Genomic DNA, 18,945 nt, shown 5'->3' with positions numbered 1-18,945 from the left:
AACACTGGGAAAGGATAGTTGCTTGTCATGAGTTTGCTTGCAAAAATATTCTTAGTTACTGTGTTCTTTCCATTGTTAAGTTATTCTCTTCCCTCTGTAATTTCTAATTTGATTGGAAGATTACAAGAACTTAACCTAAGTCTTCCTTGCCCTGCAAACTGTCTGTGCTTCGTGAAATACTTTTGATATAAAAAATGTCTTTTTATTAAATTCTGAGGCAGCAGCTCCCAAATTCTTGCAGCTGTAGCAGCATTATTTAATGTAAATAAAGTAATATGCTGCAGAAGAGTAGCCTGCATTTACAGACTCAAGAGTATGTTGTCCCAACTCAGCTAGGGAGAATTTACAGTCTCTGAGCTGAAAGTAAATTGCCTTTAGTTGGTTCATGGTATATCTAGCTCCTGAAAGGAGGGTAAGTCTCCCTAGATAAACAGGTTGGGTGCCCCTTCTTTAATGAGTATTAACATGATGTCCTACTAAAAAACTGGTAGAAGGCTTAGGTTAGTGGTATGACGACACAAGAAATGAAATATCTTTGTAATGTTAAAACTTTTTCTTCAAACTACAATGACATGGAAGAAAAGACAAGATAAATCTTACATGCTTATATGTTCCATGGAATAATTTTGAGTAAACTGGCATCCTTCTTGTTAACAGAATGTGGGGAGGATGGCAGCATTTTTCAATAATTCTAATTTAAAATATCTTAGTACTGTTCATTTTGTAGTCTCTGAAATTTCATTCAGCTGTTGGTCTTGTTGGGTTTCTGACAATAACAGAAGCACTGGTCAGCATTCCAGGTTTACTAAAGACACTTTAATTTACTAAGTGTCAGGTTTGTCACTTAAGTGACTGACTGAATATTGTTGGGTGATTTCAAGCTGTGCATTTGGACTTTTTGTCTTAAATATTATTTAAAACAAACAAACAAACCAACAAGAAACCAAATGACAAAAAAAAAACCCCAAGATCTGAAATGAGATGGATCCATTGACAAAGTTTGAAATAAACAGGACTTGAAAACAAATTGCCTTGTTGCTTACACAGTAGTTAATGTTCTGCCAATGGGTGAGTTCGGCCAAAAAGAATCAGATTTCTATGTGAGAAGGAGAGCGAATCCAATGTGCTGTGTGACAACAGGCTGCTCGAAGCACCACAGACATGCCTTTGCTGGAGCCGATGTTTGTGCTGTTCCTGCTGGTCCAGCACACAGTAGAAGTTCAAGGTCTTGTTACAGTGTAAGTCTGAGTGAGGAGTAACTGATGGCTATTAAAAATGTGGGGTTTCTTCATTCTGTAGCCTAAGAAACCCTAGTAAATAGGTTTTAAGTTTGTAGTTTTTAAAACAGTGGTAGTGTTGTTCAGTGATTGTTCCTTTAATGGAACTGGGAAGCTGAGCATGGTCTCTGTCAAGTGATGCCTGGCCAAGTAGATCACAGGCTGCCACGTTGTCTTCAGATCTGTGGAAGAAACACATCCCATATTTACATGCACTGACAATTTTTGTTTTTCTAAAAACCAAGACTTGGAAGATCAGGCTTGTATCAAACCATTGCAGGCAGCCTCTTGCATTACTTAAGAATGTTTGCTGCAGTATTGAGGAGATGGTAGTTTATAATTGTGGAAATTATCAAAGACAAAAGTTTGGGTCACTTAGCTTTGTTTTCCTAATTCACTTTATAAAATGTGCTGATGGAAATTGTAATCTATAAAGAATAGGAATAAATGAGTGGAGAGAGGTGGTAGAATACTTTGAAAAGACTGGAGCTATCAGGCTTGTATTCAGCTAGACTTCCCACATAAGCTGAAAGCCTGTGTCCCTGTAAGTACTGAAGGTAGATGAGAATGTAAGAAAGGTACTGCTGGCAAAGGATGTGGAGGGAGATGATATGCAGCAGTATCCTTTTTTGTTTTGTTTTGTTTTTATCTGTAAGCTAGAACAGCACTGTTCTCTCCTGTGCAGTGATGAACACCTTCAGAATTCTTTCATGTGGCCATTGGTATGGGCTTGCTTTTCCATCTTCCACAACCTGCTGGAGGTGGCACTTCATGTGCAGATATTGTAAGTGCTTATTATCTCTGGCATGCAAGGAGCAGTGATGTCTGTCCCCTTAATTAGCAAAGCATTGTCACTTAAATCAGTTCTTGAGGTTTCTGTCTTGCCAGAAGTGAGTCAGTAACAAACCCCCGACCAAAATAATCTGCTACATTTTAGTCGTCTTCAAATGAGAACTGACACATCTGCAAGAACTTTCAGCTTTGAATTGCTCTAAAAATGTCTGCTGGAGAAGGTCAGTCATGGGTCTCAAGTTGAACATCAAAAGTCAGTGGACCCTAGAAATGTTGACATTGCTCAACGAACTCCATTGTCAAGTGTGTATGGAAAACTGGGGTAATATACCAGCTTCTGCTCTTCCTGCTAAATGAGATGTCTGTGAAAATTAGTTTGGTATAGAAATAACAATGGGAAGTTAAAATATATCATTATTTTTCATGATTAACAAGAGGTTTGAATTGTTTATAGTAGCAACAGCTGATAAAAGTAGATGTTGCTTGAATATAGCCTATTCTGTGAAGTGGAATAGATCCAGTGGAAAAAATGTATTAAAAATAGTGTCTTAATAGTAAAAGCACTTCATAATTACTGTTTGTGGTCTAAAATAATTGACTTATAACCAAGCTAATGCCCTGTTTTGATACATGGTACTACCTTTAAGTATGCTTTCCAGAACTTCCATGGGATTTGTCTCTACTCTAAACACTTCTATTTTTAACATCATGCTTTGGAGTGTGATTGTCCAGAATCAGCACTTAAGACAAAGAGGACAAGAAACTGGCTTTTTCACATCTCTTGACATTTTTGGACATGGGTTTTAATTTTCAAGAGGAGAACAGGGATGCCTGCAACTGCAGAGATGGAATGGGAAGTTTTAGAGAGACTGTTGCCTGTATATAAGTATTTTGCTAAGCTGCCCAAAATGGAAGGTGGTCCCAAAGAAAACTAATACCGAGAAAGGATCAGAACTAACATATGTGAACTTCTCATGCCATTCTGTACCTGAAAGGTGTGGTATGAGCTCCGGGTATTAAAAGCAGACATAGTGTTTTGTTCGTGTGTTTTGAGACCATTTCCTTTGATACAGTAAACATGCATTTCTTTTGTAAACATGCTGAGAATAAAGTGCCTTTTCTTTTTTTAATTTTCTTTTTTTTTCTTTAAGATTGCAAAGGTGGATTGCAAAGAAGTCCTGGACATCATATGTAATCTGGAATCGGAGGGACAAGAAAACACTGCATTTATTCTTTGTACAACATACCTTACTCATCAGCTTCAAACAGCAAATGTATATTGCTCTTGGTAAGTAATAAGTATTACTGCTACTCCTAACTTCCTCACTGGCTTCAGTGCAAGAGGATTGACCTAATATTGTACAAAAATATGTAGAGAATGTGGATACATCTTTAACTTGAAGTACATCAGACTGAAGTACCTTCTAGATAACTTGTGACAAAATGAAAAAGGCCTCATCTTGCTACAGTAATAAAGCAGTTAGACAAAAGTAATGTTTAAATCATTTAAAAACAAAACAGCACTTACATTGTTGGCATTAACAGTAATGCTTCAGCAATATGGTAGCTCTGTAAGTAGTGCTGGATCAGTGCTGTCTGCGTTGATATTAAACCCCTAAGCTTTGTGGTTCCACAAAGTATGTTGTAATTCAGTTCTTCCCTCTAGAATAGTTAGACCCCTGAGAGTTTGCCTTTTTTCACTTCTTCCACAGAGGTGTAAGTAGTAGGAATGTGCAAAGACAGCACCCTTTAACTTCACCACCACCCTCTGAGAGCCTTTTTATATTTTTGTAATTTCTATAACTGAGAATTGCAGTACTAGCTAGATCTTGGCCAAATTGTGACTATAAAACTTGTCTGCCGTCTTAATTGGCTGGAGATATAAACTTTTTGCATCTCTGTTTCAGCAGTGGCAAACTGTTAGAGCCAAAGCAGGGAAGCTGTTTTCTGCCCCTTACAAAATGGGTTTGTAATTTTGGCTTTCAAGGCATGGCTAAATGTGTAGTTTTCTCCTCTTTAAACACTGGTGTGGATAAAGTTTTACATTACCAGACATCTCAAGTATATCTTGGGAATTTGGATTCGGTCAGCTGTGGTGTTGTTCATTTACTCACTCCACATTTTAATGCCATTAAGAAAAGTTTTCATAGCACTTAAGTGTCAGCAGGATGATTAGCCTGGTCCAATCATCTGTACAAAAAGGCCAGAAGTATTTACATATTGCTTCTGTTTCAGGCCAGAAACGTCTTTTTGAGCAAAAGCATACCTTGTAGAGAGAAATGAACTTGTGGAAGAGTCAAAGGGGAGAGTCCACCACACTTGAAAGTTCTAGAGGCTGACTGTTTTTCACTACCAAAATGTGTCATTAGAGCCATGTCCAAACAGATACAAGGCTGAAGTCCATCCCGTGGTCTCTTTTTAAAGAAAAAACCAAAACCAACTAACCAAACAAACAAAACCCAACAACTAACATTCTTTCAGGGTGAACTAAATTATTTGCTGTTGTCCAAGGAGACTTGTTAAGCAGTTCTAAAAGCTGTATCCCTATGGTGAAAATGAAGAGAGTTGGACTTCATGTGTAGCTGAGACTTTGAAACTATTGGGACTGGAGAACAGACTTCACTGATGTAGCATTTATTGTTAGAGAACAACATCTCTTTTTTCTGACAACAACTGTGGGTAGATTTTTTTGCTTGCAGTATGAAGTCTGAACTGCAACGAATTAGAATTTGAATGAAACTTTCAGGTCCTGTAACTCCAATCTACATTTTCTCCTGACTGAGTCTGGAGATACCAATTAGAGCTGTAGATTTCTCATCTCCATCCTAGTCTGGCCCATGATGGGGCCTGCCTAACACTAAGTCTACACAAAACATGGTGCAGCTGTAACATGAGTAGGTAATTCCATGTCAGCTTTAAAATTGGCTAGCCTAGGTGACAAGCAGTGAAGGCTTGAAGATAAAAATGTTAGCACAGTCTAGAACACAAGTATGCTCCTACTTAGAGAAGGTGTTAGCAGGTTTGTGTCACTCATGCTGAAGTCATGTCATTATGTCCACACTGTTGTTAGTGGTCGTTCAAATGAAAGGTGCTGGCTCAAACTGTGCTTCTATGTCCATGCATGCCAGAGTTGCCCCCTCTTCTGCTGTCTGGACAAACTCCTCAATTTCCAGCTCCCTTCCCCCAGGGACAAGACAGGAGAATTAAGTCTTCTGTCTAACCCTGAAGTTGTATAGGCGTATAAATTCTAGTACCGTACATAGCACTCCTTGTACAACAGAATTCCACACAACTGATGCAGTCTGGACCCACTGAAGAGCAAAGCTTCCAAGGTGCTGGAGCCCAGATTGAAGTTCACCTGCTGATGGACTGCTGTCTTGTGAAACTGGTGTAATACTTCTTGACCATCAAATTACTTTCTCACTTTGAGGCTATACCTCTAAGTCTGTTTAAAAAGTAGTGTTGCTTGAAAATAAGGATGCCTTGCTGGTCTAATGGTGAACTGCTGTTTGATGGAGTGGCCTTTTTTATTGACCTCCACTGACTTTCCTTGTGGCAGACGCAGATCTAGTGCTTGTTTAGCCACAAGGCAGATGAATTCAAGTGGTTGATATGACATAAAACTTTTGATTTGGAGGATTACTTTTGTCAGATCAGCCAGCTTAACTGATAAGGCATGAGATTACACATTACAGATGTAGGGGATATTATGGCTCACAAAAATGAGGAGGCTTCTGCCCCATACAGACTGTGGTGATCACTGAAATCATTGCAGAGCTGATTTGAATCAGTACCCTAGAAAAGTCATAAGATAATGTTGCTTTCTCTGCATTAGTAAATTGAGGTCAGTCAAAAGCATGACAAATGTCAGAGCTGACTGGAAGGACAGGAAATGTTAAGATGGACTTGCTGTAATATGCATATTTAACCTTATCCTACAGCTAAAACTAATGTGGAGGAATCACATGCTAGAGGTTGCTTGCTAGCCATTATATAGGCTTAAGTACAGCATAAATATACACTTAAAATACTTAGTTAAATCAAATACATAAATGGAGACATACTCCTTTCTGTGACCAGCTGCTGGTTTTAAGGGGCAGCAATTGCTTAATTCACTTCAAAGAAGGTCCTGTCTGGTTCAAAAAGACAGAACTGTAGTTGAGAGGTTATTTTACTGTGTGATGCTTGATCTACTGATGATTTGGACTTTACTTACAATTTTTCTAGCAATGTCATTGACACCTTTTGCATTTTGATTGTTAATAATAAAATGTAGCTTTTTGTTGTGTGTATTTAATCATAAGCCTGCATAACGGTGTTTCAAGTCAATAAATGATTTAAGCTTTAATCAGTTTTCATAGTGTACTTCTGATACATTATGTAATTTGATAGACCAGAACTGAGTGGTGACTAAAACATTTACTGAAAATCTTTGAGAGGAGAGCAGGGAGTAAGAAGAACAGAGACCCCCTGGTACAGTGTTGTTTGCAGGTCAGCTTCTCTTTGTGCTGTTACAGGTTCAGTGCAACAGACAAACCCTAGCATATGTACTTGGAAATGTTCCACTCACCTGTAGGATCCTTAAATAAAACTGTTTCCTGCAGGATTTTCTGGATCACGTCCTTCTTGATTTTTAGAGTAGCAGTATATTGATGAAACATTTTCTGCTAGCCCCTGACTGCCCTTTAACAGATGCTGTAAGCAAGCAGTGTTGTCCAGTGCTATCCTGCTTGCTACCAGCCACCCATTCCCATTATTCTGCTCTGTATCTTGCTTTATGCAGTGTCAGAGTGAACCAGCATAAGTGATCCAGATTGAAAGTGTTCTGGTTTGGACAGAGGGAAAGACCAGTCGACAGCTGTGAACAGCACGTGAAAGTGAGGATGCTTTTGAGATTCTTATTAGTGTGGATGAGTGTCTTACATAGTGGATGAAGATGGAGCTTTGGTGCCATGATACTTGAGCTAGTCCTAACAGTTTGCTGCTACCACAAAGTGGAAGATAAATTCTTGTCATATTGTGCTAGCTGCACAAGTCTGCCTCGTCTGTTGTTCTGGCTCTGGGCCAATCTGACGTGTAGCGAGCACATTAATCTAACCCAGCCAAAACTGTGTATAGCTTTCTACAGGTTAATGCTTGATTAGTTTTACCATGTGGTCAGGCAAGTTCCAGCAAAGAAGTGCAACACTGGTGCTTCTGGAAGTTTTAAGCTGTTAAATCCATTAAGCTGTAACATCATTCTCAGTCTAGAAAGAGAAAACTTAACCTGCCTTCCCTCCTGTCTTCACTGCTCTAGCATCTGCCTGGTGCCACAGTGCTAACTCTCTAACCCAGCACAAACCTCTAATTATTATTCTTGCATATTAGAGAGGTTAAGCTATTTGATTAGCTTAGCTCAGCTCATCCTGTAGCCTCAAGTCTGTACCTCCAAGAGAAGATTAGTAAACTATAGATGTATGTGAATTAGTGCTGTTGGTGTGAAGCTTCATTTCACAGCTGAAGATGAAAGCAAACTTAGGTTTGTATATGTTATTCTTCACCAAAATTGGAAGATTTTGCAATGATTGTTGCTGATAATCATAAAAAAACGTGTAATGCTACTTTTCAGAGTGGAGGTATCTGCTGTGTTTGGAACATTATCTAAGAAGTAGTGCTGCTGTGGGCAGTAGTTCTGAGCTAGCTGGATTTCCTTAGTCTCCAAGGAGTCAGGCAGTTCATCAATCCATAAGATAATGTAATCATTAGCATTACACAAGTGGCATTAAGTATGAACTGTAGCTAAGAACAACTTAAAAAAACATATCTCTGGTCTGATATGGTAGTAAGAGGGGTTTTTTTCCTAAGTATTACTAGATATCTGTCTGTCTGGAGTTCTTTCTGTTCTCTGCACTGCCTCACATCACTTTTGAAATGGAAAATTGCCCAAATACTGAGAGTTGTCCTTTCTTGCCTTTTTATATATATGAAGATTATTTGAGGAACACTTGTACATCATCATCCTTGAGGACCCCTTCCAACAGCATACTTCAGCTTTGCAGAAAGAAGGGATGGGATGAGAAAGAGAACAGGGCAAACACTGAAAACTTTTTGGTCTCCCAAAAACTCTTAGGAATAAGGGATTATCCAGAGTGAAGCCCTTCTCTCACTATTCTTCCAACTCCCAACTGTGTAAATGTACTGAATAGATATACAAAATGACTGATGTCTTAAGCTATTTTTCAAGTTTGTTTTGTTTCTGTTGTGGTAATCCTGAGTTAAATTTTTTTGTAACACTTCTATATATATGTATATATTTAAGCCTTCCTTGCATAAGCTTCCCTTCATACAATTCTTCCATGTTAGTCATCCTGATGTTCAATTAAATTTTAATTTTGTCAGCTTCTTGGGGCTAAAAGGGCAGTAGAAAAAGTTGCTAATATTCTGGGTGTATACCTTTTTTTCCTCTCTAGTTCTGTTTTAGGATTTAAAATTAAAACAACTTGAATTGTACTGCTTGTATGTTAGTTTCTTGTAGACCTATCTAGCTTTTCAGCTGTCTCTTCCTGTCTATGAAAGGCTGTTAACTGCATTGCTAGGCCTTTAAAGATAAAAAACAAAGAAAACAAAAACCCAAACAAACAAAAAACCCAAAACTATTACCAGTAAATATTGTCCATTTTTGTGCAATAAATGTATCCCATGTCAAATCCTTAACAAGGCCTCATTCCCGTTCACTTGGCTTAGGGTTCAAGAGTAGGATTGCAATAATTCAAAGGAAGAACCTTGCTAATATTCAGTGTAAAGTTTGCCTAGGTGTGTTTTCTTGCTTTTTTGGTTCTAGAGGCTACAACTGACCTTGCTTCTAGAAACTTATATGTATAATTTGATGCACAGAGTGGTTAAATTAGCAAAGGTGACATTTGCTCTACTAAAGGAACATAAAAACTTTTCAAGTGATGTAAAAGACACAGATCCTATCACTGGTGTTTTTCCATTTCTGTGGCACTCAGAGATGGCAAAGCAACACAAAGTGACAGATTGCATCATTCAATGGCTGTGTTGCCTTGGTTATATTAAATTGCTTAACAGAACAGCTCTGTGCTCAAATGCTATGAACAGTAAAGCACACAACTGTTCAAAGACAGTAGACAAAGCCCTCAGCTTATGTATCCCTTATGTAACACTGTACAAAGTGTGTTCTGTTAGAGGTATCTTTTAAAGCACTGAGTGACAGTTACATCATTTGAATGCAGGTGTCAACATCTAAGCTACTTGCCTAGTGGGAGGGAAGTGGCTACTATGATTCATCTTCCCTATTTTAAATTTCTACGTGAAAAGTTAAGGCTCTGCAAGTGTGGCGGGGCGGGGGGGGGGGGGGGGAAAGGTGATGTCTTGTCTAGAAAGGAAGTCTGTGCAGCTATAGATGCCTGCATTAAGTGAGAGAAATCCCATTGCCAGTGTTTTTCCCCATTAGATAACAGGAGATATACTGTGTTTTGATGTGATGCTTGTTTAGGAGTAAGGCAAAGAAAAAGTTCTCTTCAGCATCTCTCAGAGATGGAGGCCTGATTGGAGTGTGTGCTGGTTTTTAATAACAAGTTGTTGTGGCATCAACTCTGAACTAAAGTGTGTTGACTGGACAAATTCTGTGTATCTGTAATGTTCTTACATTTTGCTTTCAACTCTTTGCAGGGAACTGACACTTTTCTGGAGTAAACTGCAGAGAAGAATAGATCCTTCTTTAGATTCATTTTTGGAGAGATGTCGTCAGTTTGGCATCATTGCCAAGACACTACAGCATTTATTTTTCTTGATAAGAGTCATACAATCTGAAGTAAGTAAGCTGCAGTCCAGAGGCCTTGGTTGCAGCCAGAACTATTTACATGAATTTATTATTTTCTTAATAATTCTACTGAACTGATATGAAATATAGCTTATTCTATTATTCATACTTTCTGAATAAGTGCCTAACAACTTACTAATAAAAATCTCTGAAAAATGCCTGCCATATTAGTTTTGTGTCAGCTTGACACATTGAAGTTACCTTCAATCAGTGTGGAATGGTTGGTTTGTTACTTTGAAAATACACTATGACAGTATTTTGCAAACAAAGCATAGCTGTGTTTTGAGCTGATGCCTGTTTAGAAGTGAGGCACAGCAGAAATATTCTGCAGCATCTCTAAGAGATGGTGACTTGGCTGAAATGTCTCATATTTTTGTATTCTGAGAAAATGGGTTTTCTTCAAAATGTGTGATAGTCACATGTGGAATCCTACCTTCTATTCTGATGCCTATCTTTAGAAAGTTACAGAAAGGTTCAAGAGATGCCTAACAGCAATTTTTATAAACTCATAATCTCTGTTTGAGGCATAATGGAAAGACTTTAATTGATCCACCTACCCAGGAGGCAAATATAGCATGATGTTCTTAAGCAGAGCAGAAGGGATAGCTATGGTTAATCTGGATAGTTGCTCAATAGGATTTTTTTTGTCTTCCTTTGATGGCTACTCTGACTCTTGGAATTGGTTAGACTGAAATTTCCTTTGTCTTGTCACTATATGAGAGTAGAATTGTGGAGGGCAGTTATGAATGAAAGTGAATCAGGCACGCTTCAATGGAGGAAAAGTAAGCTAGCTGATAATAACAGGATTTTAACTGTTTCAGTTACGGTATTACATGGATCATGGACCTTAAATTATGGGATTTTCCCTTAGGAATGTCATCACTTTCAAAAGAGTTCAGACATTTCTTCCTGAAGAACAGCATAGTTTTGCACATGTAGAGTAGAATTTGCCACATGAACTTCAGTTTTATGAATGTTTCAATTAACAGTACCCTCCCAAATTTGCCCATCTGTTTGCATTCTTATATGGATATGAGTTAATTAAGAGTTAAGGCATCAAATGGATTATGGATAAAACAGACAAGGTTCCTTTTTTCAATTACATTTCTCTACAGCTTCAGGTTTGTTTGTCTGGGACTGTCTTTCACTGACCAGAGTTAATCCTGTGAACCAAGTGAGTTATCAAGTGTGATTTGATAAGAGAAGAGCAAGTATCAGAGCCCTGTTTTAGAGTCAAAGTAGAGATCAGAAAGGTTACATGATTGTCCTTTTCACAGATCATAGAGGAGAGTCCAGAACTCTGATTTGGCAAAGATGAATTCCAGTAGTGATTGCACAGAGTAATGTTTGCTCCTAGTTTCTCTAGAGTTGGCCTATTTCTACTTTTAAAACATGTGCGAATGTGCACTTTATATATAAAGCATAATACATTGTTAGCTATGTACCAGTTCTTTCTGTGTTTCCTGCTAAAACATATTAAAATTTCTTCTCCTGGGCAAGTAGCTTTTTTATTGGTCTCTAGCAAATTGCATGACTTCCAATAGGCAGTGCACAGTGAGTGTAAGAGCTCGCTAATTCTTTTAACTTGTTTTTAGTTCTTTTTGATTTTTGCCATCTAAGCTGGTGTGGATTTGATTGTGTTAGCCACGTGTCATCTCTCTGCACTATTCATAAATATCTTAACTGTTACTTATCTTTACTAATAATGACTAAATAGTTACTTCATGCATTCAGATTCTTTATGCTGGAAAGTATGTTTTTGGAACAAGGTAACTTTCAATTTTGTCCATGTAGAATTTGGAATATATTATTTTTTAAAATCAGCATGTGAGTAATATTTGTAGGTATCTTCCTGACACTATTGAGCAGCACCTCAAAGTTGCATAGACTCCTCAGAAAATGTTTGAAAGTGAAATGACAATTATCTTCATCAGGAATCATTTCTGCTATTGTACTGCTTATGCTGTTGAAGATTATTTTGTTTCAGGGTGTGAATTTACGTTAATTTCCTTATTACACAGTACCACATGTTCTGAATTAATGTCCTGTGTGGATGCTGCCGGAGGAGTGTATATGGAAGATTTACACCATTCTCTTTTAGACATCTGACTTATTCATGATTGAGAGTCATTCAATGAAGAGAGAGAGGAGTGTGAAAGATGTTTTGCAATATCGAATGCCTAAACTAGTTTGTGTGACTCCTCCACATAGTGCACTAAATGTGAAGTGGATGCCCTCGCTTGAAAAGTAGAAGAGGTTCCTCACATAAAATAAACTACAACTTTTTAGATTATGCTCCGTGACTCAGGCACTTAACACTCAGAAGCCTGAATACATTCTGAGTGGGCTGTAGTCTATCGGATGCTCTCATTGCATGTTTTTTTTCCTAAAACAGTTCTAGAGAGACTGTGCTTATCAAAGAAAAGTAACATTTGTTTTGTGGTTGTTTTTGTTTGGTTTTTGTTTGTTTGTTTGTTTTAAACAGGCAGAAGAAGCAGGACTTGCTGTGTCTGTTTTGTTATGTGTGAGAGCCCTTCAGATCAGATCAAATGGAAGTGATGAAATGAAGACATCAGTATGTAAAACAATTGCATGCCTTTTACCAGAAGACCTTGAAGTTAGAAGAGCTTGTCAGCTCACAGAATTTTTACTTGAGCCAACTTTGAGTGGATTTAATGTGTTGGAAGAGCTCTATATGCAACCAGATCAAAAATTTGATGAAGAAAATGCACTGGTTCCAAATTCACTCCGTTGTGAGCTGCTGTTAGCTTTAAAAGCATATTGGCCATTTGATCCTGAATTTTGGGACTGGAAGACTTTAAAGCGACATTGCCTTAAACTGTTAGGGAAGGTAGCTTCTGATTCTGAGGACGATGCGAGTTGTAATATGTCAATCAATGAAACTGACATGTTAGAAACTTTCTTTAGTGACTATGATGAGACAAAAGAACATAAATATTATGATGGAAAAGACACAATGAACCACCCTAAAGAAAAAGCAAGAGTAAAAAAACCAATTGGTTCTTCAGAAAGATACCAGAGATGGCTTCAGTACAAATTTTTTTGTGTGCTCTGCAAAAGGGAGTGTATAGAGGCTAGAATACTGCATCATTCTAAGATGCATATGGAAGATGGTGTTTATACATGTCCAGTGTGTACAAAAAAGTTCAAGAGAAAGGAATTTTTTGTTCCACATGTAATGGAACATGTTAAAATGCCACCTAGTAGAACACACAGACCCAAAAAGAAGATAATACTGAAAAAAGAAAGATCACCACAAAAGACAACAGCTTCCAGCAGCCCGCCCCCAGTGTTTCAGGAAAAGTCACAGCAGCCACAGCTGCCTGAAAACTTTGAAAATGACACACATGAATATGTCACATTTAGCCAACTGGAAAATTGCCAGCTACAAGACAGAGACATCTATCCATGTCCCGGAACAGATTGTTCTAGAGTATTTAAACAGTTTAAATACTTAAGTGTACATCTGAAAGCTGAACATCAAAACAATGATGAGAATGCAAAACATTACTTGGATATGAAAAACAGGAGAGAGAAGTGTGCTTTCTGCCGCCGACATTTCATGACATCCTTTCATTTGCGGGAGCATGAACGTGTGCACTGTGGACCTCAACCATATATGTGTGTGTCAATGGATTGTTATGCTAGATTTGGGTCAGTTAATGAGCTTCTCAATCACAAACAAACACATGATGATCTTCGTTATAAATGTGAGCTAAATGGCTGTAATATTGTTTTCAGTGACTTAGGGCAACTTTACCATCATGAGGCACAGCACTTCAGAGATGCATCATACACCTGCAACTTCTTTGGTTGCAAAAAGTTTTATTATTCAAAAACTGAATTTCAAAATCACCTTGCAGTGCATAATATTGAAGTGTCAAATGGGGAAGTGAAGCAAACACTAAAACTTGAAGAGTCAGTTTCAAAAGACAAATGTAGTTATCTTCCAGAGTCTCAGCTGCTTGAACAATCTGAAAATTCCAGTCTGAATGATAACTTGGATCCTTCAGGCTCTCAGGAAATTCCACAGATTAAGGAAGAAGCACTCTCTGACAGTGAAGATCTAGACAGTGAAAGTAATTGCAGCCTTCATTGTGGGGACCACAGCACAGATGCTGCAGTAAACCAAGGCCAGGCATCTCCTCTACTGATTGAAACAATGGCTCACAATCAATCAGTTTCAGGTTTTCTCATGTCCCAGGAAGGAGTCTTCCATCCAGCAGATGTGAAACAACAGTGTTCCAATGTGGCAGTTTGCTTTGATGAAAAAAACCTTTCCTGTGGTTTTGAAGGCTGCTGTTCCACACACAAAAATTCCAGAAGTATGCAAAAAAACCTTCGCAGGGCCCATCCATATAACTTCAAAGGTAAAAAAAATATGGAGTTGAAAACTAAAGACTTTCTCGACCTGTTGAGTGACACTCAGGACAGTAAATCCCCTACAGACATTAGTACAGAGTTAGGTCATAATTCAGATACAAATGCTGACTCTCCAGAAAGCTCGTATTGTACTATAGATGCTAAAGGAAGCAATGGCCTGAAGGAAGAAACTTGTCCTTCTTCCCCAGAAACATCTTTTTATGACAGTTCTAAAGAATCAAATATTGAAGATAACATGCTGGAACTAATGTTAGGCTTGAAACATCTAAGCTTAAAAAATTCTAACATTCAGAATTCTTCAAGACACAAGCCTCTTTTGGGCTCTTTACAGTCCTATTCATCTAGGGATGCCAAGTGCCCTGAGTTAGTAGATGAAACTACCTCAAAATTTCAGCTTCAAGAGCAACAAGATAATTTACCCAGCCAGTATCTTACTCAGCTGGCAGCGAAACCATTTTTCTGTGAATGTCAAGGATGTACGTGTGAGTTTGTGACCAGAGAAGCTCTCTTAATGCATTATGTTAAAAAGCATAACTATTCAAAGGAAATGGTTCTTCAGTTAAATATGTTCCAGCATCGGTACTCGCCATTTAAGTGCCATATTTGCCAAAGATCATTTACAAGAAAAACACACCTTAGAATTCACTATAGAAACAAACATCAAATTGGCTGTGAGAGGGTAGCTCACAAGGTATGTTCTAATGAAAAAATTGATCATGTAGGTTTACGTACAGAAGACATGCATAAAAATAGCACTGTTCCAACACCTGTCTGTGCAACCAACATTGAATTCATTGAACATTCAGACCACTCTGAACAGCTGTGTCATCCTAAAAAAGAAGACTGTAGTTCTGAGACAGATTTGGAGTCCAGTGAAGAGACAGACAATAATGTAACAAGAAAAACATCTAACATGGCTTCTCTGGACAGCCATAGAGAAGAACTGGAAGCAAGACAGGGAAGAGGAAGCAAAAGAACAGTTGCTAAAGGAAACTTATGTTATATATTGCATAAGTACCACAAACCATTTCACTGTATACATAAAAGCTGCAACTCTGCATTTACCAACCAGAAAGGTTTGATTCGCCATTATAGAACTGTCCACCAGTATAATAAGGAACAGCTCTGCTTAGAAAAAGACAAAGCAAGAACGAAAAGGGAAATTGTCAAATGTAAAAAAATATTTGCATGCAAATACAAAGAGTGTGGTAAGCGTTTTTTATGTTCTAAAGCTCTTGCTAAGCATTGTAGTGACTTCCACAATGAACACTTAGAGGATCAAAAACTGCTTTCTGAAGCTGAATCTGCAAGATTTGCTTGTAACCAAGCCCAGTGCCCTGCTGTATTTTATACCTTTAATAAGCTTAAACAGCACCTAATAGAAGAACATGCCAATGAAGAAAAATTAAACAAAGATTTTGAAATCCATTGTGACCTTAATGGCTGTGATCGATTTTTCACAAATTACAGTCACTACTCTCAACATGTGTATTTCCGACATAGTGAATATTATGATAGTCTTTTTGGAAATCAGAAAGAGGAGGAAGATAATCAAGGTAAAGATAAAAATGAACAAAGTTACTTGAAAGACAGTTTTGACATGAGCAAGCAGAATGGGAAGCAGTTAAAAGAAAAATCTAAAAGAATTAGCAGAAGTAGAGAAAAGCATTTGATGAATTTCAAAACAAAAGAGGAAGCCCTACAAATGTGCAAAGAGAAGTCTAACCAGACCCAGTACCCTTGCATGGTTCAGGGATGTTTGTCTGTTGTCAAATTGGAAAGCAGTATAGTGAGGCACTATAAGCGCACACATCAGATGACCAATATGTATATAGAGCAACGGATTCAGAAACTTGTTGTTTGTGTTAAATGTGGCATAATGATTGAAAAACAGTCCTGCTCTGAAACAGCTTTAGACTTGGATAAAAAAAGTGTAAAAGTTAAAGAGGATAAATCAGCTAATCCTGACTATGTGCAAGAAAGTGAAAAACCTCTTGTTCCAAATACTGACTGTGATCCTCAAGATGTAAGCAATGAAGACCAAAAAAGATACCCAACAAGTAGTGCGAGTTTTGATGCCAGTGCCTTTATGTATTCAGGCACTTTAAAATATAACCACAGTTCAAAGAACGCCTGTTTTGAAGAGCATAACATCAGGGAGACAGTTACATGTAAAACTGAAGATTTTTCTGAAAATAGTGAAAGAGAGAATAGCTCTTATTTCTCCAGTTTACAACTAGAGTTGCCAAGAGAGAAAGACCCAGAAGGATGTCAACATAGTGCAGTTAATCAAAATGCAAAAAGAAATGTGCTTTGTGCTACAAAAGACAAATTTCAGAAGCCTCCAGTGTCCAAACCATTTGATTTAAAGACATATAAACCAATGGGATTTGAGTCTTCATTTTTAAAATTTATTCAGGAAAGTGAGGGAAAAGATGATGACGACGATGATGATTTTGATGAGGTAGTAGAATGGGAGTCGCCTGAGCAGTTGTCAGTAGATAAAACCTTGCAAAAAGAGGGAGATGGCCAAGGGGATACACCAGTAAACAACTTTGTAAATGACAAAAATGTAATCATAACCCAAAATAATCATGGGCAGCTAACAGAAATCCAGCCCTTGTTGTCAGAATCATCATCTGCCCCTTCTTTAGAAAATTTGAGGGCAATCTTGGACAAGGCACTAACGGACTGTGGAGACCTTGCCTTAAAACAGCTTCATTATTTAAGACCAGTAGTTGTTCTTGAAAGATCCAAGTTTTCCACACCCCTCATAGACTTATTTCCAACGAAAAAGGGAGATGAGCTTTGTGTAGGAAGTACGTAAGTAGTTTTGCTTAGAGCATATTGCCTCCACTACTGCTATATGGGGAGAACTTCAAATTAGAACAGTAATTGTTACAGTACACACTGTTTAGGTTAGTTTAGACTGTTTAATTCCATGAATGTATAATATCTGTCAAAATTATTGGCCAAGTTAATTTAGCTCCCCATTTTTTTTCAATGGACTATGCTGATTTTGGTGCTATTTAATACATCAGAATACTGGGGGCTTTCTCTTGAAGAGTAAATGTGCATGATTGTATATGGAACAAGTACTAGGGTACCAGGGTTTGGGGGGCGATGGAGTTATTACTTGACTTGAATGTGCACCCTAGGGTGCTTTGTGTAACATATTGTACACTACAGCATCTTATATTTTTTGAGTTATGAGTTTCAATAAATTACAGTTTTTCACCCATTTGTTTACTGTACAGTAAGTCTTTAATGTGGTTTACTTGTAATTTAATTTGGGACCATTCTGAGTGCATTGGACAATGTTGCTTAAGTTTTATGCATTTGTAGGTAATTTATCAGACTGCTGAAAGAGTACAGATACAGAAAAGTAAAGTATTACACTTTATAATATTCTCTGTGCTTTTTTCAGACTTGAAAGAATTATAATTAGTAGAGGCAGAAAGCACTTGCCACTTAAGAGATGAGAAAGTCCTAGTAATCTTTCCCTTTAAAGGAAAAAGATGCTTCTGAGAGTGTATGGTACAACATAAATGTTTGTAGAGTGTTGCCAGACTTCCAAGAGAGTTGTGTTACATGAAAGTATCAGTGCACGTTTTGGGTTCCCTGGTTAGCTTTTTGGATAATGAATAAAACCTAGCTGGAAGATTTACCAGAAGAGTAATCTAGTATTTTAAGATCTGTTTCTTGTTCTTCTGTGTCATTTCTTGCCATACTTCTGGACACATCATGAGGCCCAGAATATGTTTCCCCTGTGAGTGGCACTTCCCAATCTCTGTGAGGATGCTAATGAGCAAGCAGCATTCACAGCTGCTTATTGATTGAGAGGCTTGGGTTTTGTTGAGGTGGTTTGGGGTTTATACTGTCATCTGAAAAGTAGCAGTGGAAAGGAAGTGGAGAAAACTTTGGGAAATGTTGTTTAAAAAAGACCATGAATATTGGCTGGCGGCAGGAATGAAGAAGGCTATCTAAAAAACTATCTGGAGAACTGTGTTATGACCAGAACTAGGCAGAAATGGCATCTTCATACTACATTTACAAAAGTTATTTGGGCGTCCTTAAAGTTGTACACCAAGCAGGAGAAGTGTAGTTTATTGTATATCTATTCCTGTCATTTCCCTTCTCTAAACTATAAGCTTCTTGTAATGAAAGGGACATGGTGCATGAATCTTCTCACTAGCTTTTAAAAATGGAAGTAAGTTAGGGTCAAAAGGTTTTAACCCTGCAACAGGGTTAGACACCTGAAGTAGCTAAAGTGTGTTCCAAAGTGATTTTTGTCTCTTTAAAAAAAAAAAAAAAAAAAAGTCTATCTTTTAATGTCAAGTCTGTGTCATGTTCAGACATAACTTGAATCTTCAGGATCTCAAAACAGGAAAAGAAATTAACTGCTACCTTAATAAACATGTGATGACTGCTTCAGGTAATGTGCCTAGAGAGATACCAGTACGCTACCATTTTTTTTGAGCATCCCACAAAGCAATCTGTCCCCTTCAATGCCTAAAGAAGGAAAACTGGTCAGCATGAACAGTAAATTCATTGAGGTTTTGAGTCTTCAGTTTCAGGTCAAGCAGCTGTATTTCCACTAGATAACCAGAGCTTCAAATATGACAGTATTAAAGAATTCAAACATTTTAA

General features: G+C 37.8%; 1 protein-coding gene across 4 annotated transcripts in view; it reads left to right on the top strand.

Moving 5' to 3' along the window:
- RLF (RLF zinc finger) overlaps window positions 1-18,528 on the top strand; it is a 54,312-nt gene extending 35,784 nt beyond the window's left edge. For 2 of the 4 annotated variants that reach the window (XM_049820567.1, XM_049820568.1), the window contains 3 exons: window positions 3,221-3,357; window positions 9,741-9,882; window positions 12,377-18,528. In XM_049820567.1, coding sequence (XP_049676524.1) covers window positions 3,221-3,357; window positions 9,741-9,882; window positions 12,377-17,122 — 5,025 coding nt within the window. In that variant the 3' untranslated portion in view covers window positions 17,123-18,528. The other 2 variants (XM_049820569.1, XM_049820570.1) reach the window with 2 other exon arrangements.
- Window positions 18,529-18,945: the final 417 nt, after the last annotated feature.

The sequence above is a fragment of the Accipiter gentilis genome, chromosome 17, assembly GCF_929443795.1.
Source record: "Accipiter gentilis chromosome 17, bAccGen1.1, whole genome shotgun sequence".
In the NCBI taxonomy this organism is placed as follows: domain Eukaryota; kingdom Metazoa; phylum Chordata; class Aves; order Accipitriformes; family Accipitridae; genus Astur; species Astur gentilis.
This window is presented reverse-complemented; position numbering and strand designations above follow the sequence as displayed.